The following is a 25,344-nucleotide window of genomic DNA, read 5'->3' as shown; positions in this document are numbered from 1 at the left end:
GATTTTTGTGGTGTATGTAAATTAATCAAGTTCTGTTGCTTCCACTTCTTCTGATGTCTTTCCTATCTGCTCCCCCTATCTTGCGTCTCATGTTCAGTGGGCCACTGGGACTCCTCCCCCACCACATTCTTCTCCTGTCAGTTTGCTTCCTAAAATCCTGGCTGCCTCTTATCCCTAATCTGCTCAAACTCCCAACAGTCCCCCTTTGCATACAGAATAAAGTCACAATTCCTTTGCTTGGCCCCCTTCACTGTCTAATCTGAACCTGTCCACCCAGCACCATCCCCATCGCCATGCCTCACTCATTTCTAGCTCTGGCTACATGAGGTTCCTTCCTGCCCTTCGGACCACAAACATTCTAGACCTTTTTGCCTTTTCATGTACATATCCTGTAGTCTAGAAAGCCTGAGAAATCCTATAGCTATTATGGAAAAGGATAATCATTTTGCCTACATTCTTCCCATTCAATCCACACAACAATACATCATGAGGTAGGATCTATTTACGTTTTACTCTTGGAGAAGGTGAAACTCAAAGAGACCACATGATTTCCCCAACATGGCACACCTAGTAAGTAGAGAGCTGGTGTTCAGCCACCAGAGCCCTGGGTCTAGCTCTTAACATGCTTGGTTACCCACCACTCGTCTTTCAAAGCCCATGTCAAATGTGGGGACATAATACTGTATTTGGATATGGTTCTGTTGTCACTGTAGAACTTGTCAAGTGAAAATTGATATACGTGACCATTTCTGGGCCTTAGAAGAAAAATGCCAGTTTTATATCTACTTTGTGGCTCTAAAATAAAATTTTTCAACATTAAAAACATTATAGAATAAGCTGGGTGCGGTGGCTCACTCCTGTAATCCCAGAACTTTGGGAGGCCAAGGTGGTCGGATTATTTAAGGTTAGCAGTTTGAGACCAACCTGAATGAACGACATGTTGAAACCCCAACTCTACTAAAATACAAAAATTAGCTGGGTGTGGTGGCAGGCGCCTGTCATCTCAGCTACTTGGTAGGCTGAGGCAGGACAGTCACTTGAACCCAGGAGGCAGAGGTTGCAGTAAGCCAAGATCGCGCCACTGCCCTCCAGTCTGGGTGACAGAGCGAGACTCCCTCCCTCTCAAAAAAATATAATCAATCAATAAAAATAAATAAATTTTTAAAATCACAGAATATGGTAATTTCAGTGCTTAAAAATGACCAAATAATAACCTACGGAGATCATCAGTTCCCCTACCACACCAGCCTTAATCCATTCTAGCTGTTCAGTTTGACCCAAGTGGATGACAGTGACAGCTCACCTGGTGAGAAGAAAAAAAACACCAAATATTTCACACCCACTTCAGATGTACCCTAGAATTATGATGATCAAAGGGATGGGCTGAGGGTGTCTGTGCTTCACAAGATTTGGATGCAGTCAAAGTCAAATGCTATCATTTGTAAGAAGGTGGACAGTACATTCATGAGGAAGGCAGATTACTGGTTGGAATCCGACAGACCTGGGCTTGATTTTTGTTTTGTTTGTTTGTTTGTTTGTTTGTTTGTTTTATGTTCTTTTGAGACAGGGTGTTGTTCTATTGTCCAGGCTGGAGAGCAGTGGTACAATCACAGCTCACTGCAGCCTCGATCTTCTGGGCTCAAGTGACCCTCGCACCTCAGCCTCCCACGTAGCTGGGATCACAAGCGCACACTACCACACCCGGCTAATTTTAAAATTTTTTGTAGAGACATGGTCTCACTGTGTTGCCCAGGCTGGTCCCAAACTCCTGGGCTCAAGCGCTCTTCCTGTCTCAGCCTCCCAAAATGCTGGGATTACAGGTGTGAGCCACCATGCCTAGCTTTGATTTTTGATTACCAGCTGTAGGCAAGTTTCTTAACCTTGTTAAGTCTTACCTCCTTCATCTGTAAAGTAGAAATAATACCTACCTCAAAGGGCTGGACAAATATCAGAAATATCAGTGCCTGGGACAAAGCACGTACATAGAGTGGGTTCTCAGTACCTTCTCCACACGTTTGCTGCTGCCTGAATAAAGAGCTGGGAAAACTTTTGTAGACCTGAACACTTCTGTGAGCTCAGCCATTTAAAAGGGACATTCACATGACACCAAAAGCAGTTTGAGACTTACCGTTCCGAGTGCTAACTTTTCAGAGCTTTAAGTTTTAATATTACTCTATATCACATTGTAATTCTAACCAGAGGAAATCAAATAAAAGTTAAATACACAGTAATAAAATTAAGTGTGTGGTATTTGAATACTTTGAGCTGGGTATTCATTACGTAATGAGTAATCTCAGTGCTAGGCAGAGCAAAGACAGGCCATGTGCTCTTTATAAGCTGGTGTTTTATGACAAAGACGTGTACAAAATGTGTGAAGAGCAAATTCTTTCACTAGGTAACAATCTGCCTGATTTTGTGTTGTAATGATAGTATCTCCCAAGTGATGTTTAAAAATAGAGAGGGAGAAGGAGTTCAGTTTATTTAGAACAGATAATTAATCTTGTTGACAGCTGGATCCAATGTCTACAACTTTCATATGCTTAAAATGCCCTAAATTAAAGAAAGCTATGTTAATAAGGATCAACTTTAATATTTTCTTTGATGTCTCATGATGTGCTTATCTACATTGTTTTTATAGAGGTTTATGCAAAACTTGTGAATAATAAGGTCATACAGGCCAGACCTGGCATAATACATTTTGGAGGCTATCAAGTAGAAAAACAGCACCAACAGATTCTGGTAGGTACTTTTAAAATGGGATAATTAATCCTCATAATGAAGTGACACGAATGTTCTGAATTTATATTATTCACTTATCTAAAGGACAGCATAATCAGCCATAGTGCAAGTGTAAATTGGGCCAGAAAGGTAGTTCTATGATGAGAAACTTTAAGGTTGCATCAGTGTCTTGGACAAGTTACTTTCCTCCTGCCAAAGGCTCCGCTTGCACTCTTTCCAAATATGTGTCACTGCTGAGTGACTCTTAGGGGCCAGGTGCTGTGCTTCGTGATTTACATGATTTAATTTAATCCTTATGCTAGCTCTGTGGAGGCTACATTATTCCTCTCATTTTATATATAGGTGAGGAAACGGAGAGTCCTAAAGGTTAAATAATTTATTCAAGGACACAAAGCTGCTAAGTGTCAGAGGCAGAATTTAGCTCCTGGGCTGCCTTTCTCCGCATCACTCTTGCTCCAGGCCTGTAGCAGCAGGAAGAGGGGTGTCCCTTTCCTACGAAGCTCCAAGCAGGGCTTCCTTTTACCTGCTTGGGTCAGATGGCCATGCCTAATCAGTCACTCTGGCCAGAGAGAATTTGTCTAGGTCCAGGGAGGCAGGGGTCAGCCCCACTGAACAGGCTTCTGAAGAGACAGCTGCAGGGCTGGACTGCAAAGGCACCAAAGCCTATAGCAACTGCAGTTTAGCACAGAGCCACACTGAGTCCCAGCCCTTCCTGGGTCCCCTTCACTGACCTGGATATTGACTGGGGTGGGCTCTGCCTTATTTCAGGGTCCCACCTAAGCATCCTGTGCACAAATGGACCTGAACAACCTCAGTGACTTCACTATGATCCCCTAGTCATGCCTGGCAGGACTTCTCAGAACTACTCCAGTTTGGCCCTAGATCCAGGCCAAACTGTCCCCATGTATTGTTTTATAGTTTTAGCTTTCGTATTTAGACCTATGGTTTATTTTGAGTTAATTTTTATGTATTGTGTGAGGTAAGGGTTCAACTTCAATCTTTTGTGTATTCTACCATTATTTGTTGAAAGGACTGTTCTTTCCCCTATTCAATGGTCTTGGCTCTCTTGCTGAAAATCAATTTACTATAAATGTAAGCGTTTATTTCTGAACCCTCAGTTATACTCCATTGATCTCTACGTCTGTACTTATGGAAGTACCACACTTCATTACTGTAGCTTACAGTAAATTCTGAAATCAGGAAGTGCGAGTCCTCCAGTTTTGTTCTTTTTCAAGATCGTGTTGGTTATTTTGGGTTCCTTGTAATTCCAAATGAATTTTAGGATCAGCTTTTCAATTTCTGCAAGAATACTTTTGGGATTTTGATGGGAATTGCATTGAATCTGTAGATCAATTTGGGGAATGTTGCAACCTTAAGAATATTAAGTCACAATTCTTTTTTATAATAAATGTTTTATAACTTTTGTCACTAGCCTTAGGATATTTTCCACCTGTGTGGGTTCGGAAGATGAGGGCTTACCTTCCTTAAAATAGACTTTCCTCAGAATTACATAGGCATAATTAGCTTGCTAAGAGTCCTGTAGTTTCAAGAAATATTGACATTTTTTAAATGATGGCAACTATTAGAGTTAATAATGAGCCAGTAAGTTAAAAAGTTGCTATATCAAAAAAATTAACAACATAACACTTTTGGGTCACAACATAGCTTTTTAAAACTGGCCTTTTTTTTTTTTTTTTTTTTTGCTTAGTATAATGTTAATGATTCCAATAGTGTTACTAAACTTAAAATTATTTTAGCCTCCTCATAATTTTAATCATATTATTGTACACTTTACTATTTATTTCTTTAATTGGTCTCTTTTTTTGCATATTACTTTGTTATCTGTAACGAAGTTGTACTGTCTGGTTGATGTTACCTTGTTTCTAATAGAGTTAAGGGTTTTCTTCTGTTTAATTCCACACACAGTTGGTGAGAGTCCCCATTACATGCCAAACAAAGTGTTGAAGCATCATGGGAAATGCTAAGGTGAATAAAATGAAGGAATTTTCCAAGTAGCAGAAAGTGTTTCAAAACCACCAAATAGCTCAAACATGAGACTAGGCAAGCAAGGTGGCATGAGGAAGTCAGAAGAAAATGTTCTGTAGAGAAAAGGCACCATTTCACCTCTGTAGGAGAGTGTTAGAGGCATGTGGAGGAGAGGCCATTGGGGATAGCCCAAAAGCTAAATAGGAAGTGGGGAGAAAGCATTTGGGGCTCAGAGGAAGACATGCAGGGGCTCGAGCCAACAAATGGCCTATTTGGAGGCTGGTTTGCCTGGATGGTAGGGCTTTGGAGTAGGTAATGGAGAAGGTGGGACATGTGGGTTGGGACAAGAATATCAACGTAAGGAGTGTGCATGTGATTCAGAAAGCAGCAGGAAGTTAAGGAAGTATTTTTGAGCAAGGTTATGATGCATTTGAGGAAGATCAACTTAGTGGAATTTTAGAGGATGATGTGGTTCTTTTCTTTCATTAGCATCCCCTAGGGAAACATGAATGAGAGAAACTAAATACTAAGAAATAAGATTTTGTCAGGTAGGATTGAGCTTTGGAAGATTGCAGCCATCACAATGTCTAAGATTCCTTTGTCCTCCCAAGAATCAATTTTTACTTTCTTCCTTTGTGGGTGATTTCATCCCCACTAAGAATTCGTGGGGAGCAAGGGAGTATGGTTTAGTTATTGAAAAAGGTATGAAGCCTCAGCTCGGCTTCATTCGGCTGCAGAATGGAGGCCATGTCTGTCTTTCATATTGCTGCTTCCCTGGCACCTCATGCAGTGCCTGAGTGAAGGCACCCAACAAGCACTTGTGAGTGAAGGATGTGGAACTCACTTTATTATAAGAGTTGTGAGGTTATTAGAAGAGTGGCAGAGGCTCACTAATCCCAAGGAAATACAATGTAAAGTCTAGGTGGTCATATTGCTTCTATCAGACATTAAATCAAACAGAAATAGATAAAAGTCAAGTGATTTCATCTTAATAACATTCTCGGAAATCTTGGGAGAGCCAGCCCCCAGTTTCCACTGGCAAATTGAAGCGGAAGCCTAAGGCAATTGCCTTGAAATTCTTGCCAGACAAGGTGGAAAATCCAACAACTGCTTTTATCTTGGTTTTGCTACAGCAAACTATGCAAATTGCCCAAGAATGGAATGACTGAATGTGTATTTAAAACCACAAATAAATTGTTCATTAACATTTCAGATCAATCCAGCTCTGGCTAAAGGATCTGAAACAGTTTGCTCGCATTCATATTGAGATCAGTGTTTCAATTTACTTTAAAATTTGAAATGATGGTCCCTGGTTTTCTCAAAGCCAAGACCCCTTAAATTTGTTTTTACCTTTGTGGAGTGATTTGGTCCTGGAAATTATTAAGTAAATAATCCATCAGTTTTCCTTCAAGATAACCAGTGTTGCTGTTGCCAGCCCAAAACAAAATTGTTAGCCTAAAAAGTCTTATCTTAAATAAATGAACAGTTTCTTCTGGCTTTGTCAAATAGTAATATTTGTTTTTATATTAATTTACATTAGAGACCTATTCTATTACAGCCTTAGAGACCCCCAAGATCTTGCATCTCAAAATCAGGGCCATGAATCCCAGTGGCTGCTCAGAGTGTGGGGATGGGAGAATTGAAGCCACAGTATAAACATAGCACATCTTTCTAGAGCATCAATTTCACTCTTACATTTTGGAGAAATGCAATATAGAGCAAAATTTTAGAGCGAATGCATGACGAAGATGCATTTTAAAATAAAACACTTTAAAGAACTTATAAGGCTGCTTGAATTTTGTCCCCAGATCCCTCATGTTAAGTATGGACCTTCTTTGAGAAGCTGTGCCACTGAGCTTGCAACTTGCAGGCTAAAGTATTGTGTTTGAAGGTTAGCCCTGACCCACTCCAAGCCAAGACTTCACTGGAGGGCAGGTTCTGCCGTTCCCTCTAGAAAGAGGAGAATAGACTCTCCTGAGGAGACACAGAGGGAGCCTGAAGCAGCATGGGATTGAGGGTGACGAGAGTTGGGAGCCCTCTTGAGGAAATTCCTATAAATCCTGAGTAACGGCTGTTAAACTTATGACTACTTGATGTGTGGTTGATGGTTTTTGTGGGGTTTTTGTGGAGTGGGAAGCGGTTCTGAAAAACTCTAGAAGGGGCTGAATTTCACTTTGGAGTAAATATGGTGCCCTGTGGAGACAGCACCAAGGAAACGGGGACCCCCGGGCCAGCAGAAGGTCAGCTCCCAGGGGAACAGAGATCCCAGAGGGACTGGGAGGTCTACTGACCCAAAATTGAAACACAGGGTAAGATTTCAGGAAATTTTATCTTGCCTAAGGGTAACGTTGGGTTGCTTGTGTTTTGTTATGTTTTCAAATAAACTCTTCGTATTAATCTAACGTATACTTTCTAAGCACTTGATTCGTTTTCCCAAGGTTTGTTTTTCCTTTGATTGATAATTATTTTTCCCAGTTTTAGTTATAAATGGAAAGGCAGGACTGGCATTTTATCTCTGAAGGGATATTATTTATGATGATCTAAAAATAAAGCTGATCTGCTGATAAAGTATAAAAAGAAAGATAGGAAATGCAGGCTGGGCACTGAGATGCGCTGAGCCATCAGACAGTAGGATGTAGTGGAAAGAGCCCTAGCCCAGAGCTGGAGACCGGGTTCTAGGCCCAGGTCTTCCACTCACCTTGTGGCATGGACAGTTCCAGGTCACTGTGTCTTCATGAAATAAGGATGTTGCACAAAATTGGCTCTGCAGTCTTCCTGAGCTCAGACAAATCTTTGATAGGACAAAAAACATGGATGATTATAGGAAACAATGAGTACTTGCAACCAAAAATTGAGAACTGCAAAATTAATAAAATCTTCCTGTTTTGGAAGTCAGTCTTTTGGATGTTGACTTTGTTTACTAAAGCGTAGAGAATAAGCTGTTCATTTTTTGCTATAATTTGTCATGTTTTGTTGTTGTTTTAAGTTCATTGAAAAAGCTCATTGGCACAATGTCCCCTGGAATTGTCTTAGGCATTATTTGGTGGAAATATCCCTGCCCACACCATCACTGTGTCTGCTGACTGCCTTCTTTGCCATCTGCCATGTGGGTCACAGCTCACTGCAGCCTCAAACTCCTGGGCTCAAGTGATCCTCCCACCTCCACCTCCTGAGTAGCTGGGATTACAGGCGTGAGCCACTGCACCCAGCTACCCAGGCCTTCATTCTCCGCTAGTCTCCGTTTCACTTCAGATCTCAAACAGAAGCTGAACATTTTCTTCCTGTTTCTGAGCTCTTATTAACTAAATATCTACACTTTTGTTTGAGTTTGTTGTTTCTTATTTCTCTGTTGATCCAAATGAACAATTCCAGATCAAGAATCTTTTAAAGGTAGACATGGGAAACTATAGTCAAATAATGTATCTTTTACTATCACAAATTGAATCTATGTTACTCTTTAAGAAAATCATCTAGTATTTTCTTATTGCTAATTTTTTTTCTTTTTCTGTTTTTTTTTTTTTTTTTTGGAGACGGAGTTTCGCAATCTCGGTTCACTGAAACCTGCACCTCCTGGGTTCAAGCGATTCTCCTGCCTCAACCTCCCTAGTAGCTGGGATTACAGGCTCCCACCACCACACCCAGCTAATTTTTGTATTATGGGGTTTCACCATATTGGCCAGACTGGTCTCAAAACTCCTGACCTCAGGTGATCCACCTGCCTTGACCTCCCAGAGTGCTGGGATTACAGGTGTGAACCACTATGCCTGACCCTCCTATTGCAAATTTTTTACTCACTTGACAATATAGATATTATGTCATGAATTCTGGCATGCCCCCTTCATGTTCAAATGGGTAGTGGTTAGATTTGGATTTGCTCTGACACACTCAGGTTGGAGGAAAGGTCAGGTCTCTTTATTTGTCCGTAGGTGCTGGCTGGATCTCCAGTCTTGGGAGTTTAGGTTCCTGTCTTCCTTGGGACCATTCAGGAATACTGGAAAAATGGAGCCAACCCAGCAGCTTGGAGGACAGATCTCCGTTCTGGTCTTCTGCCCATATTGTTGCTTGTTAGAAACTGACCTAAGCCAGTGAGCTTATTTCTAATTGTCAGGCAGATATTCAGAGTCTGACCCTGACAGCATGTGGGAGTCACAGGTCCACTCCTCAGCAGCCTTGCTACAGGTGGTCTGCTGCAGCAAACAGGTCTGAGAAGACACTGCAACGCATATGAACACTTACTAGCAAGCAGGCAGAAAGATCATTGTGTTTGTAATCTCACAAAGTCCCAGCTATGGCTCCTGGTGGGGAGGCTTTGATGGCAGCAGATGTGACAACTGGCTGACCGGATACTTTAGTAAAGTACAAAGCATGGCGCCTGGGAGGGAGTCTGGGGCCCTTGAATGTCATTCTAAAGGATATTGGTCTTTTGCGCTCACCAGATTCTCATACCCCCTTTTTTTGAGAGTGGAAATGCCTGGATAATATTTCTAGTTAATCCATAGATTCTGAGTATCCTTTCTGCTAATGTAGAAGACTCTCCAGAATGAACTTAGGTGGCATAATTGAAACACTCTGGGGGCTGCCTCTGGAGTGTAGATGCTGGGTTAGGATCCTTCGGTGCTCACAAAGCACTCCTAGAGGCCGGTCGCGGTGGCTCATACCTGTAATCCTAGCACTTTGGGAGTCTGAGGCAGGTGGATCATGAGGTCAGGAGTTCGAGACCAGCCTGACCAACATGGTGAAACCCCGTCTGTCTCTACTAAAAATACAAAAATTAGCCGGGCCTGGTGGTGCGCACTTGTAATCCCAGCTACTCAGGAGGCTGAGGCAGGAAAATCACTTGAACCCAGGAGGCAGAGACTGCAGCGAGCCAAGATCGTGCCACTGCACTCCAGCCTGCACAACAGAGCAAGACTCCGTTTCAAAAAAAAAAAAAAAGCCCTCCTAGAGTGCAGATTGCTGATTTCCTCTGAGCTTAACCACTCCCAGGGTACATATTAAAACCAGTTGATACACCCTTGTTTGTTGCAGTGTTCTTACTGAATTATTTTTAAGTAATAACAGATGATAGAACCACTTCTGCTTCCAATTCTGCCTGGACTCCAGCTTGAGAACTTCACAGCCCTCCCCCAGTGAGAAGCATGGGGACAGAACTCTTTGTTAAGGTTCCAGGCCTGGGGCTGAGTGGCCCCTCTCCATCCTCAGGTGGGTCCTGTCACCCCAGGACTCTGAGTGTGATGGACTCAGCACACCTCTCCTCCCAGCCTCTCTCACAAGGGCTGCTCTCATGGGTCTGGCCCCTGGGAACTCATCCCTTCACCAAGACTGCCCATGTACAGGGCCCCTTGGAGGCCAAGAGAGGCTTGGGAAACTTTTTGTTTGGGCTTTTAACAAGTTTTGTAAGAAAAGGAAGATACACCAAAACAGGGTCACAAAAATTGTAGTGCTTTAAGAATGCTCGCATGTAACACATAAGAACGTTTTAAACACATGCATGACCAGACACAGTGGCATATACCTGTAATCCCAGCACTTTCAGAGGCCAGCATGAGAAGATCCTTGAGCCCAGGAGTTCCAGACCAGCCTGGATAACATGGTGAGACTCCATCTCTACAAAAAATAAAAATTAGCTGGGCATGATGACGCATGCCTATAATCCCAGCTACTCAGGAGCAAAAGCAGGAGGTTTGCTTGAACCCAGGAGTTCAAGGCTTCAGTGAGCTATGATTGTGCCACTACACTGTAACCCGAGCAACAGAAAGACCCTATCTCAAAAATAAAAAAATAAAAAAGCAACAACAAAAAAACCACAGGCAAACACAGTGTGCCCTCATCGGGAGGGAATGTCTAAAGTCTTACTTAGAGCATTGAAGAATGTCAGGCCTCAAGCAATGGGCCTTCCAAGCCCCTGGGACAGGCCCAGCCTCTGGCCTAGACGTCAGAAACCAAAGGTCTCTTAACCTTCCCCTGGCCCAGGCAAAGCTCAGATCCTCAGAATTCAAAGTTCTTGTGTCCCTTTCAAACAAAGGAAGGGAAAACACCTCTTTCCTCAGAGACCCAGCTGACGTATCCACCAGATGATCCTGCCTCACAGGGATGGCCTTCTCCTGTCTCTTTCAGAGAATTCCCACCCTCGACTTCCTTTTCATCTGCCCAGGCATGGATTGGAGGCTGTCTTAGCCATGTTCCTTTTCCTGACTTTCTGATAGTTTCAGTGTCCTCTGGCCCCTAAACCAGTGGCATGTAATTAGAGAACCTGTAGGAGTTGGTGCCTGACTTCTTAGCTCCATTGAATCACAGGACTAAATTGAGTTCAACAAAAAGCATTTGCAGTAACGCTCAGGACTGTGGGGAGGGGCCTCTAAAGGATGCTAAGTCTCGGGCTGGGGTGGGAGGGGGTACTGCAGGCTTTGGTATTGTTCCTAAGCGGGAAAGTGGGGACAATGGGAACGTTTTATAATTCTTGAAATGGTGTGTGTTGTGTTCATTATTCTTCAAATGGTGTATGATGTATTTCAAATCTTTTAAAAAGTTAAAAAATACAGGATATCTCCTCAAGTTCTTTCAGGAACAGATGAAGTCTACATAAATGAGATGAATATGCAAATAAATAAAGCCGTGTATTTCCTCTAAATACTTCTTTTTCTCTCCCAGCATCTGGTCAATGTTTCCAACGAAGACACAAGTGTTCATATTTTACCCCCGCAAACCAAATACTTTGAGATCAATTATGTAAGAAAGGTAAGTGTCGTTGGTTTCCCTGTTCTCCCACGGTGTGGTTGTCTGCGTCTCAGGCCTGTGGAGGGTGGGTATGTGGCGTATTGTCACCCCTGGTGCTGCTGTCTGTGCAGTCCGGGGCTTGTCCTGACAAGAGCCCACCTGTCTTCCAGGAACACCACCTGGTCCCTGGCTTGTCCCTCACGGTCACCGTTACATTTTCTCCAGATGAGTGGCGATACTATTATGACTGCATCCGCATTCACTGTAAGGTGGGTCTCTTAACATTGCTTTTTTTTTTTTTTTTTTTTTTTTTTTTGATGGTGGGTTAAAACTTACATTCTCAAGGGTGGCAGGAAGAGAGGTGGGATGACCACTGAGAGCTTTCTTGGCCCAGTACCGGGTGTTCCCCGGGTCACCAGTGTGACTGGTATGCGAGGCTTGTTGCCGAGTGACATGGCCCAAGATGGGAAAGTATTAGGCTGCAAAGGACCTGGACAGAGTCAGGAGATGCTGTTCGCTGCAGGCTTCCCACTGCCCTGTGCCTAAAGCTTCATCTATCATGTGGTGCTGGCAGTTGCTGAAGCCTTTTCAAATAACTTTAACATACTCCCTTAAATGCGAGGTTGAAAAACTAACAACCATCCAAGTTATGATTATAAACGCCAGCCACTGGCCTATGCCTGGGATTGCCCACAGAGGCAGCCCTGGTGCGGGGATGGGGGTGGTTCCGGGAGGTGGGAGCTGTTTGAGTTCTTCTGAGCCTTTCCTAGGTCACCTAATTCATCCTTTGGCCTCCAGCCAGAGCTGCTGTCATTCCTTCTCTTAACACTGTCCCCTCTGCCCCTCCCTTTGCTCTATAGTCCAGACCCAGTCTTCAGCTTGAGAAGCCCTTAAGTTAACTAAATTATTGATGTTTCAAAACCAAAACAGAAGAGTATACATTAGTAACAAATGAGTTTCTACTGTTTTTCTTTTTAAGCAATGCTTTTATTTCTTACAATCTGTATAATAAGGTGACTTGCCTTGAAAGCATTTCACTTTTTCTTTCCAAAAAAGTTACAAAAATTTGCAAAGTTAACTTTTGTAAGTTGATAGTGTTGTCTCTGACTCACATCATCATATTAGAGATGCATTTCCACAGGGGGAGGGAACGAACCTTAGATCCAACATACCCACAGTAATATTTTAGATCAAGAAGCGTATTTCCTTAAGAATGTGGTAGACCATTTTTATTTTTTTGGAGTTTCAATTAAAAAAAAAATAAAAATGGCCGGGCACAGTGGCTCATGCCTGTAATCCCTGCACTTTGGGAGGCTGAGGCAGGTGGATCACCGGAGGTCAGGAGTTCGAGACCAGCCTGGCCAACATGGTGAAACCCTATCTCTACTAAAAGTACAAAAAATTAGCCAGGCCTGGTGGTGCACACCTGTAGTCCCAGCTACTCCAGAGGCTGAGGCAGGAGAATCACTTGAACCCAGGAGGTGGAAGTTGCAGTGAGCTGAGGTCGCACCACTGCACTCCAGCCTGGGCAACAGAGTGAGACTCCATCTCAAAATAAAATAAAAAATAAAAACAAAACCAGAATATTGCTTTCAGATGGAATATTCTGTGCTGAACAGAAGAAGAATCCCTAGAACAGGCATTGTATAAAATGCCAGGACACATTTTCTGTTTCTACCAAATAATGCTAATAATAATACCTCACTTTTCTGCAGTACTTTTGACTTTTTAATGCCATCACCTGCTTTAATTCTTAAAAATGCCTTTAAGGAAAGTTGTGATTATCTCCATTTTGCAATGAAAGAAACTATGCCTGGAGAGGCTAACAGTCCTTCTGAAGGTTAACGTCCTATGAGACAAGAAGCAGGTTTCTCTGCCCTCTTGCCAATACATTGTTTTCTATTCTGTGCTGTCTGGATCAGATGACTCTGTGTTGGTTCTCTTTTTCTTGGGCCACTAAAGATTGTGTTTCTTCATAATTTTCTGAAATAGAAGCAGATGGATTACTGTCTTCATATCTCTATGAGGCGTCATTATCTTTAGCGTCCTTGGATAATAGTGAACATCATTTCAATAAAGAGTACTTAAACTTTTCTACGCTTTGTTTATGGCTAAGAAAACTCAGTATTTCTAATGTTGTAGTTAAGTGCTGAAGTTTCTTAAGGAAATATTTTTTAATGATAGAAAATAAGATAAGAAATAAAGCATCTACAAGTTTGTCTAAAAGTCGTAGTCTTCAAAATGTTAAACTTGACTTTTTCTGATTAATTTTAGGGAGATGACACTTTGCTTGTTCCTATTCATGCCTATCCAGTAATGAACTCACTGGACTTTCCTTCATTTATAAATCTGTCAAATGTTCTACTTGGTGAAAGGTGAGTTACCAAAAATGTCAACAAAATGTATAGGATGTGAAAAACTAAGAGATACTCATACAAAACCTTAGACTTTTGTTTTTCCTAATGGAAGTTCATCCTTCCACCTGAAATAGACTGGACTTGTCATTGTAAAAGGCCAAAAAAACAAAACAAGAAAAAAAGCAAAAACAAAAACCAAACATGAGTCAAAAGATCATAAGCAAGAAGGGGAATTTACTGGGTCAATTAACGGAGAGGTGCAGGCCAGGTGGATCTTCAAGTGCCTCTGGGTCTAGGGATTTAAATCCAGTTGCAGGAGCCTGACTCTCCCCATATCTTAGTTCCACTGTCTTGCACTTCATTCTCAACAGGTCCCCTTCATGGGGGCAAGATAGCCTCCAGGAGCTCCAGACATTAGCCTGGGGATGGGGTGATTGGAGAGGGTGGAGAGGTTGGTGACATTCAAGCAAAACCCCAGGACTGAGGCTTATCGGACCAACGTGGATCATATACCCATCCATTAACCAATCTGTTTTTGAGATGAAGGCAAAGACAACAGAATTTCACTACAGAAGCCAAGGCTCAGATTCTCTCCTTTTTTTGGGAAAATGGTGAATGATTCCAATATAACTTAAGGAATGTCTTGTTCTTTCAGTAAATACTAAATGTCTACTACCAGGCATAGTGCTGTCTGTCCCTAGATGGATATTGAGCTGTTAGATATTGATATATAGTTGCCCTTCAATATCCATAGAGGATTGATTGGTTCCAGGACCCCCCACAGGGTCCATGGATGCTCTAGTCCTTTACATCAAATGGCATAGGCTGGGCTTGGTGGCTCACGCTTGTAATCCCAACAGTGTGTGAGGATTTCTGTTTCTCCTACATTGTTGCTAACAATGAGAATTATCAGACTTCTGCATTTTTGGTGACTTTTACATTCTTAGCCCCATGCTCTTCCATTCTCTATTTATTTTCCCCAAAAAATTCTGCAAGAGCTCCACCGCAGTACTTCCTCCTTCCCGCTCACCAACCCTTCCTGTGTTCGCTCACTCCTCCTCAGTAGGTCTGTACAGGGACCCCAAGAGTTTAAATAGGTGAATCCTTCCTTGCAGGGTCCTCTCACTCTCTGAATTTTGAGAACAGCTATTTCCTTTGAGTGGGCAAATACAGCGATTTTTATCAAAGTTGAAGGGGCAGGAAACAACTAACTCCGTAGTTCACTAATTCTTTTTTTTCTTCTTTTTTCCCCTCCACAAATTACTTTTTGTTTGGATCATAAGCCAGGCTTATGAGTTGAGAACAATGATTTATAAAACTGGTGAAAATAATATGCCTAATAACGCAGACATCAGCCTTGGGTTCTTAAACCAAAAATCTACCAACCTTGCTAGAGGCTGTTCCCAAGCTACTTTGTGTATAATACCCTTCATTTGTAACCAGAATGAAAATTTCAGCTGAACGGTTTATTTAACGGAGTTATTGTATATAATGATGTGATATTTTTAAAAAATCTTTCAAAAGATAAGCACGCTACTCTTTTCTTCCAAACATAGGCAGCGGGCATAGCCTTCCAAGACTTCATGCCCTTCATGTAATGGCTTGTAATCAACTTTTAACTACTCAAACTGTGTTATGCTACATTCAGTCCAAAATGTGTGGTAACAGGATGGGGGGTGACTACTGGAAAAGGCTTTCAGCTAAAGTGTTTTCTATTAATCCTAGGCTACCTTGGGGTTGAAGGTATCATTTGGGTGGGTTCTTTATGCAGTATTCATTCATTCAGTCAGTTAACAAACCTTTATTGAATGCCCGCCATGTGCCAGGCACAGTGTTAGGTTCTGAGGATGCAGAGATGATCAAGACCTGGTACCATGACTAAATAGACAGTTTCCATGCCTAATTCAGTGTATACTGAGAAGGGATGACCCGGCTTCATTGAGGTGAGTTGAGGGCAGGCAGGATGAGGAGCTCAGGCAGCACTTCCAGGAGGAGAACATGTCTAAGCTGAGTTTGGAAATTTGACTAGAAATGAGCCAACAAAAGGAGGGTGTGGAGTAGAAAAGAAGAGGGGGTGTTCCAGGAATCATCATCTGTAGAAAACTTTAAAACAATCAAGTCTACTAAAATTGAGTCAGCTTTTGCATATTACCACGCACTGACAATTCTTAATATTGCCAATGATAAAATACTCCTCCCTGCAAGGGTGGACTTGCTCCTAGCCATTGCCTCTGATGCATGAGAAGTTATCACCTTAAATGCCAATCTCGCCTGTGGTCTCCAAGCTTGCCACTCTCATTTTTGTTGGTGTCACAGCACTTTGTTTCCTGTGAGACCCATCGAGCCATCCTACTCTGTGCCGACTGCGGTCCAGCCTTGCTCCTCCTCTGCCTTAGCATGAGCACCCCCCCAGCCCTTACCGACATGAGCACCCTCAACGTGGCTCCATTCCTGTCTGCAGGGGCAGCTTGTCATCGGATGATGGGCCTAGAAATGTGCACCTCTGAGTGCTGCCTCTCGGCACATGTCCCAGCTACCTGGCGGCTGCTGAGCCCTACCTCACTGGTCTTTCCATCCCGCACACCCCACTCAGAGGCAACTCCTGGGTCAGTGCCTCTTTTGGCTTCACCATCTACTTGTCATGATGTCTTTCAGCAATGGGACCTCTGACTGTGCTTGCAGGGTGGTTTTTTTTTCCTTCTAAGTTTTAGATTTTATTTTTATTGTATTGTATCAAAATATATGTAGCATAAAATTTACCATCTTAACCACTTTTATGACTATTTATCTTACCATAATAGGGCCTGGAGTTTTTTGAAGACTTTATATTCTTATAGCAGTTTCATTCAAAGCAAAATTGAAATGAATGTACAGAGATTTCCCATATCTCCCTGCCCCATGCATGCAGAGCTTCTCCTTATCAACAACCCCCACCCAAGTGCCATATTTGTTACAATCAATGAACCTACATTGACAGATCATTATCACCCAAAGTCCATAGTTTAGGGTTCACTCTTGGTGCTGTATAGCCTATGGGTCTGGACAAATGTGTGGCATGTGTCCACCATTGTGGTATCATGCAGAGTATTTTCACTGCTCTAAAAATCCCATGCTTCTCCTATTCATTCCTCCCTCAACCCCCACAACCCCTGGCAACGACTTTTTTTTTTTTTTTACCGTCACCATAGTTTCTCAGAATATCATATAGTTGGAATCATATAGTATTTAGTCTTTTGCTGATTGAATGCTTTCACTTAAAATATACATTTAAGGTTCCTCCATATCTTTCTAGGGCTTGGTAGCTGATTTCTTTTCAGTGCTGTGTAATATTCCATAGTCTAGATGTACTACAGTTTATTTGTTCATCCACCTACTGAATGGCATCTTGACAGCGTCTAAGTTTTGGTAATTATGAATAAAACTGCATTAAACGTCCATGTGCAGGTTTTTGTGTGGATGTAAGTTTTCAGTTCCTTTGGGTAGATACCAAAGAACATGATTATTGGATTGTATGGTAAAAGTATGTTTAGTTTTAAAAGAAACTACCAAACTATCTTCCAAAGTGTCTAGTGATCTACTCTGATGATTTCTTTTAACTGGTGCAGTTAGACTACTGATGTTCACAGTGATTATTGATACAGTTCTATTACTATCTACCATATTTGTTAGTTTTGTATTTGTTGCCCTTGTACTTTGGTTCTTTTTGTCTTCCACTATTTGTCTTCCTGTGGTTTTAACCGTGTATTTATATGATTCAATTTTTTCTCTTTTCTTTTAGCACATCAGTTATATTTCTTTGTTTACTTTTTTTAGTGGTTGCGCTAGAGTTTGCAATATGTATTTACAACTAATCCAAGCCACTTTCAAATAACACTGTACTGCTTCACAGATAGTTTGAGTACCTTAACATAGCAAAATAATCCTAATTTCTCCTTCTCCTTTCATGTATAATTGCTGTCACTCATTTCACTTATATATATATAAGCATACATAAACATTATATATACATATATATGAATATTTGTACATATAAGATATATACATAAGAACACACAATTGAAATCATTATTGCTATTATCCTGAACAAACTGTTAGCCGTTAGATCAATTAAAATTTTTTTTAAAAGTTTTAATTTTGCCTTCATTTATTCCTTCTTCAATGCTCTTCCTTTATTTTTATTTTTAAGTTCTGGGATACATGTGCAGGATGTACAAGTTTGTTACATAGGTAAACATGTGCCATGGTGGTTTGCTGTACTATCAACCCACCACCTAGATATTAAGCCCAGCATGCATTAGCTATTTTTCCTAATGCTCTCCCTCCCCTTGCCCCCCATCTCCCGATAGGCCCCAGTGTGTGTTGTTCCCCTCCCTGTGTCCATATGTTCTCATTGTTCAGTTCCCACTTATACGTGAGAACATGTGGTGTTTGATTTTGTGTTCCTGTGTTAGTTTGCTGAGGATAATGGCTTCCAGATCCATCTGTGTTTCTGCAAAGGACATTATTTCATTCCTTTTTATGGCTGCATAGTATTCCATGGTGTATATGTACCACATTGTCTTTATCCAGCCTATCATTGATGGGCATTTGGGTTGATTCCATGTCTTTGTTACTGTGAATAGTGCTGCAATTATTGTTCTTTCTTTCTTTATGTAAGTCCAGGTTTTGACCCATATTATATTAATTTTCTCTAAAGAACTTCTTTTAACATTTCTTTCAAGGCAGGTCCACTGGCAACAAATCCCTTTATCATTTTTGTCTGAGAAAGTTTTTATTTTCCCTTCACTTTTGAAGGATAATTTCACGGGGCTCAGAATTCTGAGTCGGTGGTTTTTTTCTCTCAACACTTTAAATATTTCACTCCACTCTCTTCTTGCTTCCATGGTTTCTGAGGATAAGTCAGATGTAGTTCTTATCTTTGTTTCTCTGTAGGGAAGGTTTTTTTCCTTCTGGCTTCTTTCAATATTTTTTTCTCTCTCTGGTTCTCTGTAGTTTGAAGACAATATGCCTAAGTGCAGGGTTCTTTGCCTTTTTCTTTTCTTTTCTTTTGCATTCATCCTCTGTGGTTTGATGTCTGGCATTCATTTATGGAAATTATTAGTCATTATTTTAAATATTTCTTCTATTCCTTTCTTCTCCATCTGGCATTCCCATTACCTGTATATTATACCTTTTGTAGTTGTCCCATCGTTTTGGATATCCTGTTTTTGTTTTTGTTTTTCAGTCTTTTTTCTTCTTTATTTTTCTGTTTTAGAAGTCTCTATTGATATATCCTCAGACTCAGAGATTCTTTCCTTAGCTGTGTCCAATCTGCTAATAAGTCTATCAAAGGCATTCTTCATTTCTGTTATTATGTTTTTGGCCACTAGAATTTCTTTTTGGTTCTTCTTCAGGATTTCCATCTCCCTGCGTACACTTCCCATTTGTTCTTGCGTGCTGTCTACTTGTCCATAGAGCCCTCAGCATATTAATTATAGTTGTTTTAAATTCCCTGTCTGATAATTTTAGCATTTCTGCCATGTCTGGTTCTGATGCTTCCTTTGTCTCTTCAAACTGTTTTTTGCCTTTTAGTATGTCTTGTAATTTTTCCTTGATAGCCAGACATCATGTACTGGGTAAAAGAAACTGCTGTTAACAGACTTTTGTAATGTGTTGGTAAAGTCACAGCAGGAGGGTATTCTACAGTCTTATGATTAAGGCTCAGTCTTTTAGTGAGCCTGTGCCTCTGGACTGTGAACTTCACAAGTACTTCTTAGTTGTCCCCCACCTGCTTAGGTGAGACAGAATGGCTAGTGGGCTGGAGCTGAGTTTTTCCATTCTCCCATGTGAAGACTAGAGCTAGCTGGAACTGGGTATTTCTCTTTCTGATTTCACAGCACGAACAAAAAGACACACTTATACTTTCCAAAAAAAGTCTTATTCAGGTATAATTCACATATTATAAAATTTGCTAATTTAAAATGTATGATTCACTCTTTTTTAGTATATGCAACTATCACCACATGCAAGTTTAGAACATTTTTATAACCTCCCCAAAAAACCCATACCAACTACCCATATCCCACCCTCAAACTTTCCAGCCTCAGCAAAACCCGAATTTACTTTCCATCTCTATAAATTTGCCTGTTCTGGACATTTTATATAAATAGAACCATACAACATGTGGTCTAGTGTGACTGATTTCTTTCACTTAGCAATCATGTTTTCAAAGGCCATCAACTTGTAGTTTACGCAACTCAAATCACTACTTCATTTTTTTCATTGCTGAATAACATTTCATTTAGTGGATATAACACATTTTATTTATCTATTCATCAGTTGATAGATATATGGGTTGCTTCTACTTTGGGGCAATTATGAATAATGGTGCTATGAACATTTGTGTATCTGTTTTTATGAGGATACATATTTTCATTTCTCTTGGTAAACACCTAGAGGTGGAATTGTTAGGTCATATGGTAAATCTATGTTTAATATTTTGAATGACTGCCAGACTGTTTCACAAAGTGGCTGTACCATTTACATTCCCACCAGCAATGTATGAAGTTCCAGTAGCACTTACACTGTTAAATTAGTATAACAACCACACCCCCTTGTTTTTTTTGAGCTGGAGTTTCACGCTTCTCGCCCAGGCTGGAGTGCAATGGTGCAATTTTGGCTCACTCAACCTCCGTCTCCCAGGTTCAAGTAATTCTCTTGCCTCGGCCTCCCGAGTAGCTGGGACTACAGGCGCGCGACACCACACTCAACTAATTTTGGTGTTTTTAGTAGAGACGGGGTTTCACCATGTTGGTCAGGCTGGTCTCGAATTCCTGACCTCAGGTGATCCACCCACCTCAGCCTCCTAGAGTGCTGGGATTACAGGTGCCAGCGCCTGGCCAACAACCACTTTTTTTCCAAGCTTTTTTTTTTTGAGACAGAGTTTGACTCTGTCACCCAGGTTAGAGTGCAGTGTCAGGATCTCGGCTCACTGCAACCTCTGCCTCCCAGGCTCAAACAATCCTCCCACCTCAGCCTCCTGAGTAGCTTGGACCACAGACATGCACCACCACACCTGGCTAACTTTGAATTTTTTGCTGGAGATAGGATTTCACCATGTTGGCCAGGCTGGTCTTGAACTCCTGAGCTCAAGAGATCCACCTGTCTCAGCCTCCCAAAGTTCTGGGATTACAGGCGTGAGCCACCACACCCAGCCTAACTACTACTTTTACAGCTAAAAAAGAAATACCATACATGATGAGAAAGCACAAAGCTGATGGGAGACCATAAATTCAGCAAAAGGTGAATTCAGAAGGGTATATTTTCCCTTTCACATAGAATCAATTGGGACAGAATTGTCAGAGGTTGTAGGATTTGTGTTTAATACCACTAATTCTGCTTTCTTACTTTGCGGTTGCCCCTTACTTTGGGGCTGCTTTTGCAGTCCGGGGATAGCCTCTCTTAGGATAGGATGAGACCTCAGCACATTTTCCCCAAGGTCCTGAAGTGGGCTGGTATATATTCATCAGACGCATTTTCAGTGGCTGGATTTGATGGTTGTAAATTTTCCTTACTGAGATTAAATTCCATGTGGGCACTTGCCAGCTACCTATAAACAACTCTGGTGGCTTAAGATCTGGTAAAATGTATTTTGACAGCCTCTGTAAATAACAGAAAGTTGCATTCCAGTTTCTGTCCAACATTTCCAAGTCAAACACAGCATCTGTAGGGTATAGAGGGCTTTCAGTTCTCTTTCCCTTCTGTAGGTTGAAACTGTGCTTTATAACTAGATATCCTAACCATTATAGCTAGTTAAAATTGGTAATCACTCAATATCTTAAAGAGTATTGTAGATAAAATACAATCTCAATCTTCCTATAAGTAAATATGGATATGCTTATATTAGATACAGAAATTTTATATTTTTCCAATCCCATGGTTCTAAAAAGGTTCATGTTAATTCATCATGGTCTGTAGTTTACCCAACAGCATCTTCCTGGTACCAGATAACTGGTTGAAACTTGGAGCAGGTCCAGTCGGTTGACCAGTTGCTCTCCCATCAACTCATTTTCCTTGCACCAAGCTGACTTTAACCAATTGGTTAGCATGCTCTAGACAAACCTGACTGAAACTCACCTGGGGAAGTGATAACAAATCCAGGAGAGGATCCACTGTGGATCTGGTGGCTGAAGATCTGGTAAAATGATGCCATGGATAAGGCCGCCATGGGCTCCCGCAGCAAGTGGCCCATGTACTCATCTCAGGGCTATAGAGGCTCTGCAGCCTGCAGGGCCACATTAACAACATTCACAGAAGAGGCTCCTGGCGACTCCATTCCAAAGCCAGGATACTTTAGCTTCTTGAACTTTTACGTCGTAAGTTCAGAAATTTACCGAAGGATGCGTTTCCTTACTTAGTGAATCTTATGGCTCCTTTTAGAAAGCGTGGGAACAACCAAGGTTAGAATATGATGTTTGAGTGTAACCAAATTCTCCTACTGCCCCTGGAGCTTAAAGCATCTGGGCCACATGGGAATGTGCATTCTTAAGCTAGTGCTAAGAAGGAAGACTGATGGTGAGAGGTTGCCCCCACATAGACAACCACCAGTCTTGAACTGTGCCAGTAAAGAGCCTCTAGGAGAGGGGACTGAGAACCAGCTGTAACTGGGTTAGAATGCTAGAATGCAGATGTCAGGAGAAGACGATCAAATTGATATTCACAAGTGTTTTTTGAAACCCTCCCTACTCGAAAAGAAAAAATTCGGCCGGGCGCGGTGGCTCAAGCCTGTAATCCCAGCACTTTGGGAGGCCGAGACGGGCGGATCACGAGGTCAGGAGATCGAGACCATCCTGGCTAACACGGTGAAACCCCGTCTCTACTAAAAATACAAAAAACTAGCCGGGCGAGGTGACGGGCGCCTGTAGTCCCAGCTACTCGGGAGGCTGAGGCAGGAGAATGGCGGGAACCCGGGAGGCGGAGCTTGCAGTGAGCTGAGATGCGGCCACTGCACTCCAGCCTGGGTGACAGAGCCAGACTCTGTCTCAAAAAAAAAAAAAAAAAAAAAAGAAAAGAAAAAATTCACTTGTTTCAGCTTGTCAAGGGAAACACTGCTTACTCATATGAGGGACTCATTTTATGTGCCTCAAGTTTGAAATTGATGGAAAGGAGCAGCAGCATTTTATGAAAGCATCTGACCAGGGTGACTTGAGCTTGCGACACAGTTGTTCTTTACTTTTACTCCTACTTGGGTGGAGGAATCCACAGTGAGCTTCTATTTCACATTGATATTTGGATAAAACAATTCTTGTCATTTAACAACAGCCTAGCTGGGTACACCCGTAGTCTCAGCTACTCAGGAGGCTGAGGCAGGAGGATCGCTTGAGCCCAGGAGTTCGAGGATGTAGTGAGCTCTGATGGTGCCACTGCACTCCAGCCTGGGCAACAGAGCGAGACCTCATCACTAAGAAGTAAAGAATTTTTAAAGAGCGTAAATGTTTATTATAGGAAAAATTTTTCCATACATTGTTGTGTAAAACTTCTTTAATTTAATATACCTTTGCTGACCTAATATCAGTCTAGTTACTCATCTTGACCCAGTCTCTTTTATGAATTTTAGCAGGAAAAGAAAATCGTCCAACCTCTAAACTATAGGGATCTGTCATGCAACAATAAAAGGGCATACATATTTCTTCCTTTCATTTACCGAAGTGGGCGCCACCTTAAGATAGTCAATGAAGGGAACTTTCAGTGGAAGACTTGGGTTATTCTTTTCAAAATTGTGGTTCCTAGAGAAAGCAAGGGATAGACTGAAAAACCTAAGGTGAAGAAAGCCAGTGCTGACCTTATAAAAGCCTACCTTGAAAGTGGTAATACTCTGCTCTCCTCCCCTAGATTTTGTGCAAATGGGTCATTTGGTTTGCATGAGGCCAAGGGGTGGAGTGGTACAAATTTGGGAACAACGTCTAGAGCAGATGATTGTATGTACCAGGGGCAGTGGTTACAGGTGGAACCTTTTTCTTGTTTAGGGTTTACTATCTAGTCTGTATAAATTCTTGGAATGATTTATTACATTCAACAGCATGTACACATTGTGGCTTCTGTGAAACTACCAAGCTAGTACCAGTACTAAGAAGTAAGAAACTGTAAACTACTATTAGAAAAAGTGTTCATGGATGAATTCCCATGAATATTTGAGAATATAACATAGGGAATTTCAGAGTCTGCCCACAGGACATTCCTGGAAGGAGCAAAGATGACAATTGTGGATGGTTTTTGGCCCTGGAGAGGCACCCCTACATTGAGAATGCTTTCTGAGTTCTCTTCCTCCTTGCCTGGTTAATACACCTGTCAAATCTGACACCTAAACACTGCACAAGTAGCCAACTTTGGTCACTGCTGCAGCAGCAGCCCAGGTTTGTAGTATCTGCACACACATGCATGCACACACACACACACTCACATACATGCACTTTTAATGTAGTTTCTACCATGTAATTATGTAATGCTTGTCAAAATATTTAGAATAGAGTAACTACCAACTCATTCACTGAACTGTGACTATAATTTCTCAAATAATTTTTTAAATTAAATCTGCCCCAAATTTCTCCCCCAGATTCTTATATACTACAATTTCAAAACCACAAGTATTTGAATTTAAGTTGCTTTATTTTTTAAAAATGGATATCTTACTCCAGCACCAAGTGAGCTTCTTGTTTTAATTACTGCTGGTGGGTAAGGTATTGGGACCAGCAAACTGGCAGCTGGGGATCCTGCTGTCTGTTTCAGGCCACACGCTATTACGGGTCATTTAGCTCTGAGGAAGTGTGGTTTGAAGATAGTTAGTGTGTGGTTTCTTCTGCTGCCTACTCTAAGAGAAAAGACTAGCAGCAGTTTTTAGTGTGCCCTCTTATCTTTCCCCAGTAAATGCTATAGTTTTCTCAACAAAAAAAGAAATTAGTCTGCAGGATGCTTTTCATATCCCTTCACGTCCACCTTTGCTGCCTCCCTCCCCTCGACCATGGCTTTCATTCCTTCTGCCAGCTCGCCCTGTCCTCCGGCCCCAGCCACAGGCCCTGCTCCCACCTCCAGTGGGCCCTCCTGAATCTCCTTCCTCACCCCACCTTCCTCCATGTTATCTGCAACTCTGGTGAGGTGTAAAGAACTATTGTCAAATGTGTTAATTATATTTAATTTTTTAATAGGCATTTTATACTGTACGATTTCACTCATATGAAGTACTTAGAATAATCAAATTCATAGAGACAGAAAATAAAATGGTGGTTGCCCGGGGCTGTGGGGAAGCAGAATAGGGAGTTGGTGTTTAATGAATATAGCATTTCAGTTTTGCAAGATGAAAAAGTTTTGAGGGCAGACGGTGGTAATAGTTTCACAATAGCATGGTTGTACTTAATGCCACTGAATGGTACACTTAAAATGGTTAAAATAGTACATTTTATATTATGTACATTTTACCACAATCATTTTAAAAACCTGTGTTTTGGAAGTATGAATAGTGTACATATGATCTCTACAGATGACAGATATCATGTCATCTGGTCACCTCTAA

The 25,344-nt window shown here is 41.6% G+C and overlaps 1 protein-coding gene across 1 annotated transcript in view; it reads left to right on the top strand.

The window, feature by feature from the left end:
• LOC112617115 (cilia- and flagella-associated protein 221) overlaps window positions 1–25,344 on the top strand; it is a 110,798-nt gene that overhangs the window by 2,112 nt on the left and 83,342 nt on the right. The window contains exons 3-6 of the mRNA XM_025373834.1: window positions 2,639–2,739; window positions 11,377–11,463; window positions 11,613–11,711; window positions 13,717–13,817. Of these exons, the coding sequence (XP_025229619.1) occupies window positions 2,639–2,739; window positions 11,377–11,463; window positions 11,613–11,711; window positions 13,717–13,817 (388 nt within the window). The remainder of the gene's footprint in view (window positions 1–2,638; window positions 2,740–11,376; window positions 11,464–11,612; window positions 11,712–13,716; window positions 13,818–25,344) is intronic.

Source organism: Theropithecus gelada, unplaced genomic scaffold (genome assembly GCF_003255815.1).
Source record: "Theropithecus gelada isolate Dixy unplaced genomic scaffold, Tgel_1.0 HiC_scaffold_15883, whole genome shotgun sequence".
Lineage (NCBI taxonomy): Eukaryota > Metazoa > Chordata > Mammalia > Primates > Cercopithecidae > Theropithecus > Theropithecus gelada.
The sequence above is the reverse complement of the archived record's forward strand: the minus strand, read 5'-3'. Positions and strand labels throughout refer to the sequence as shown.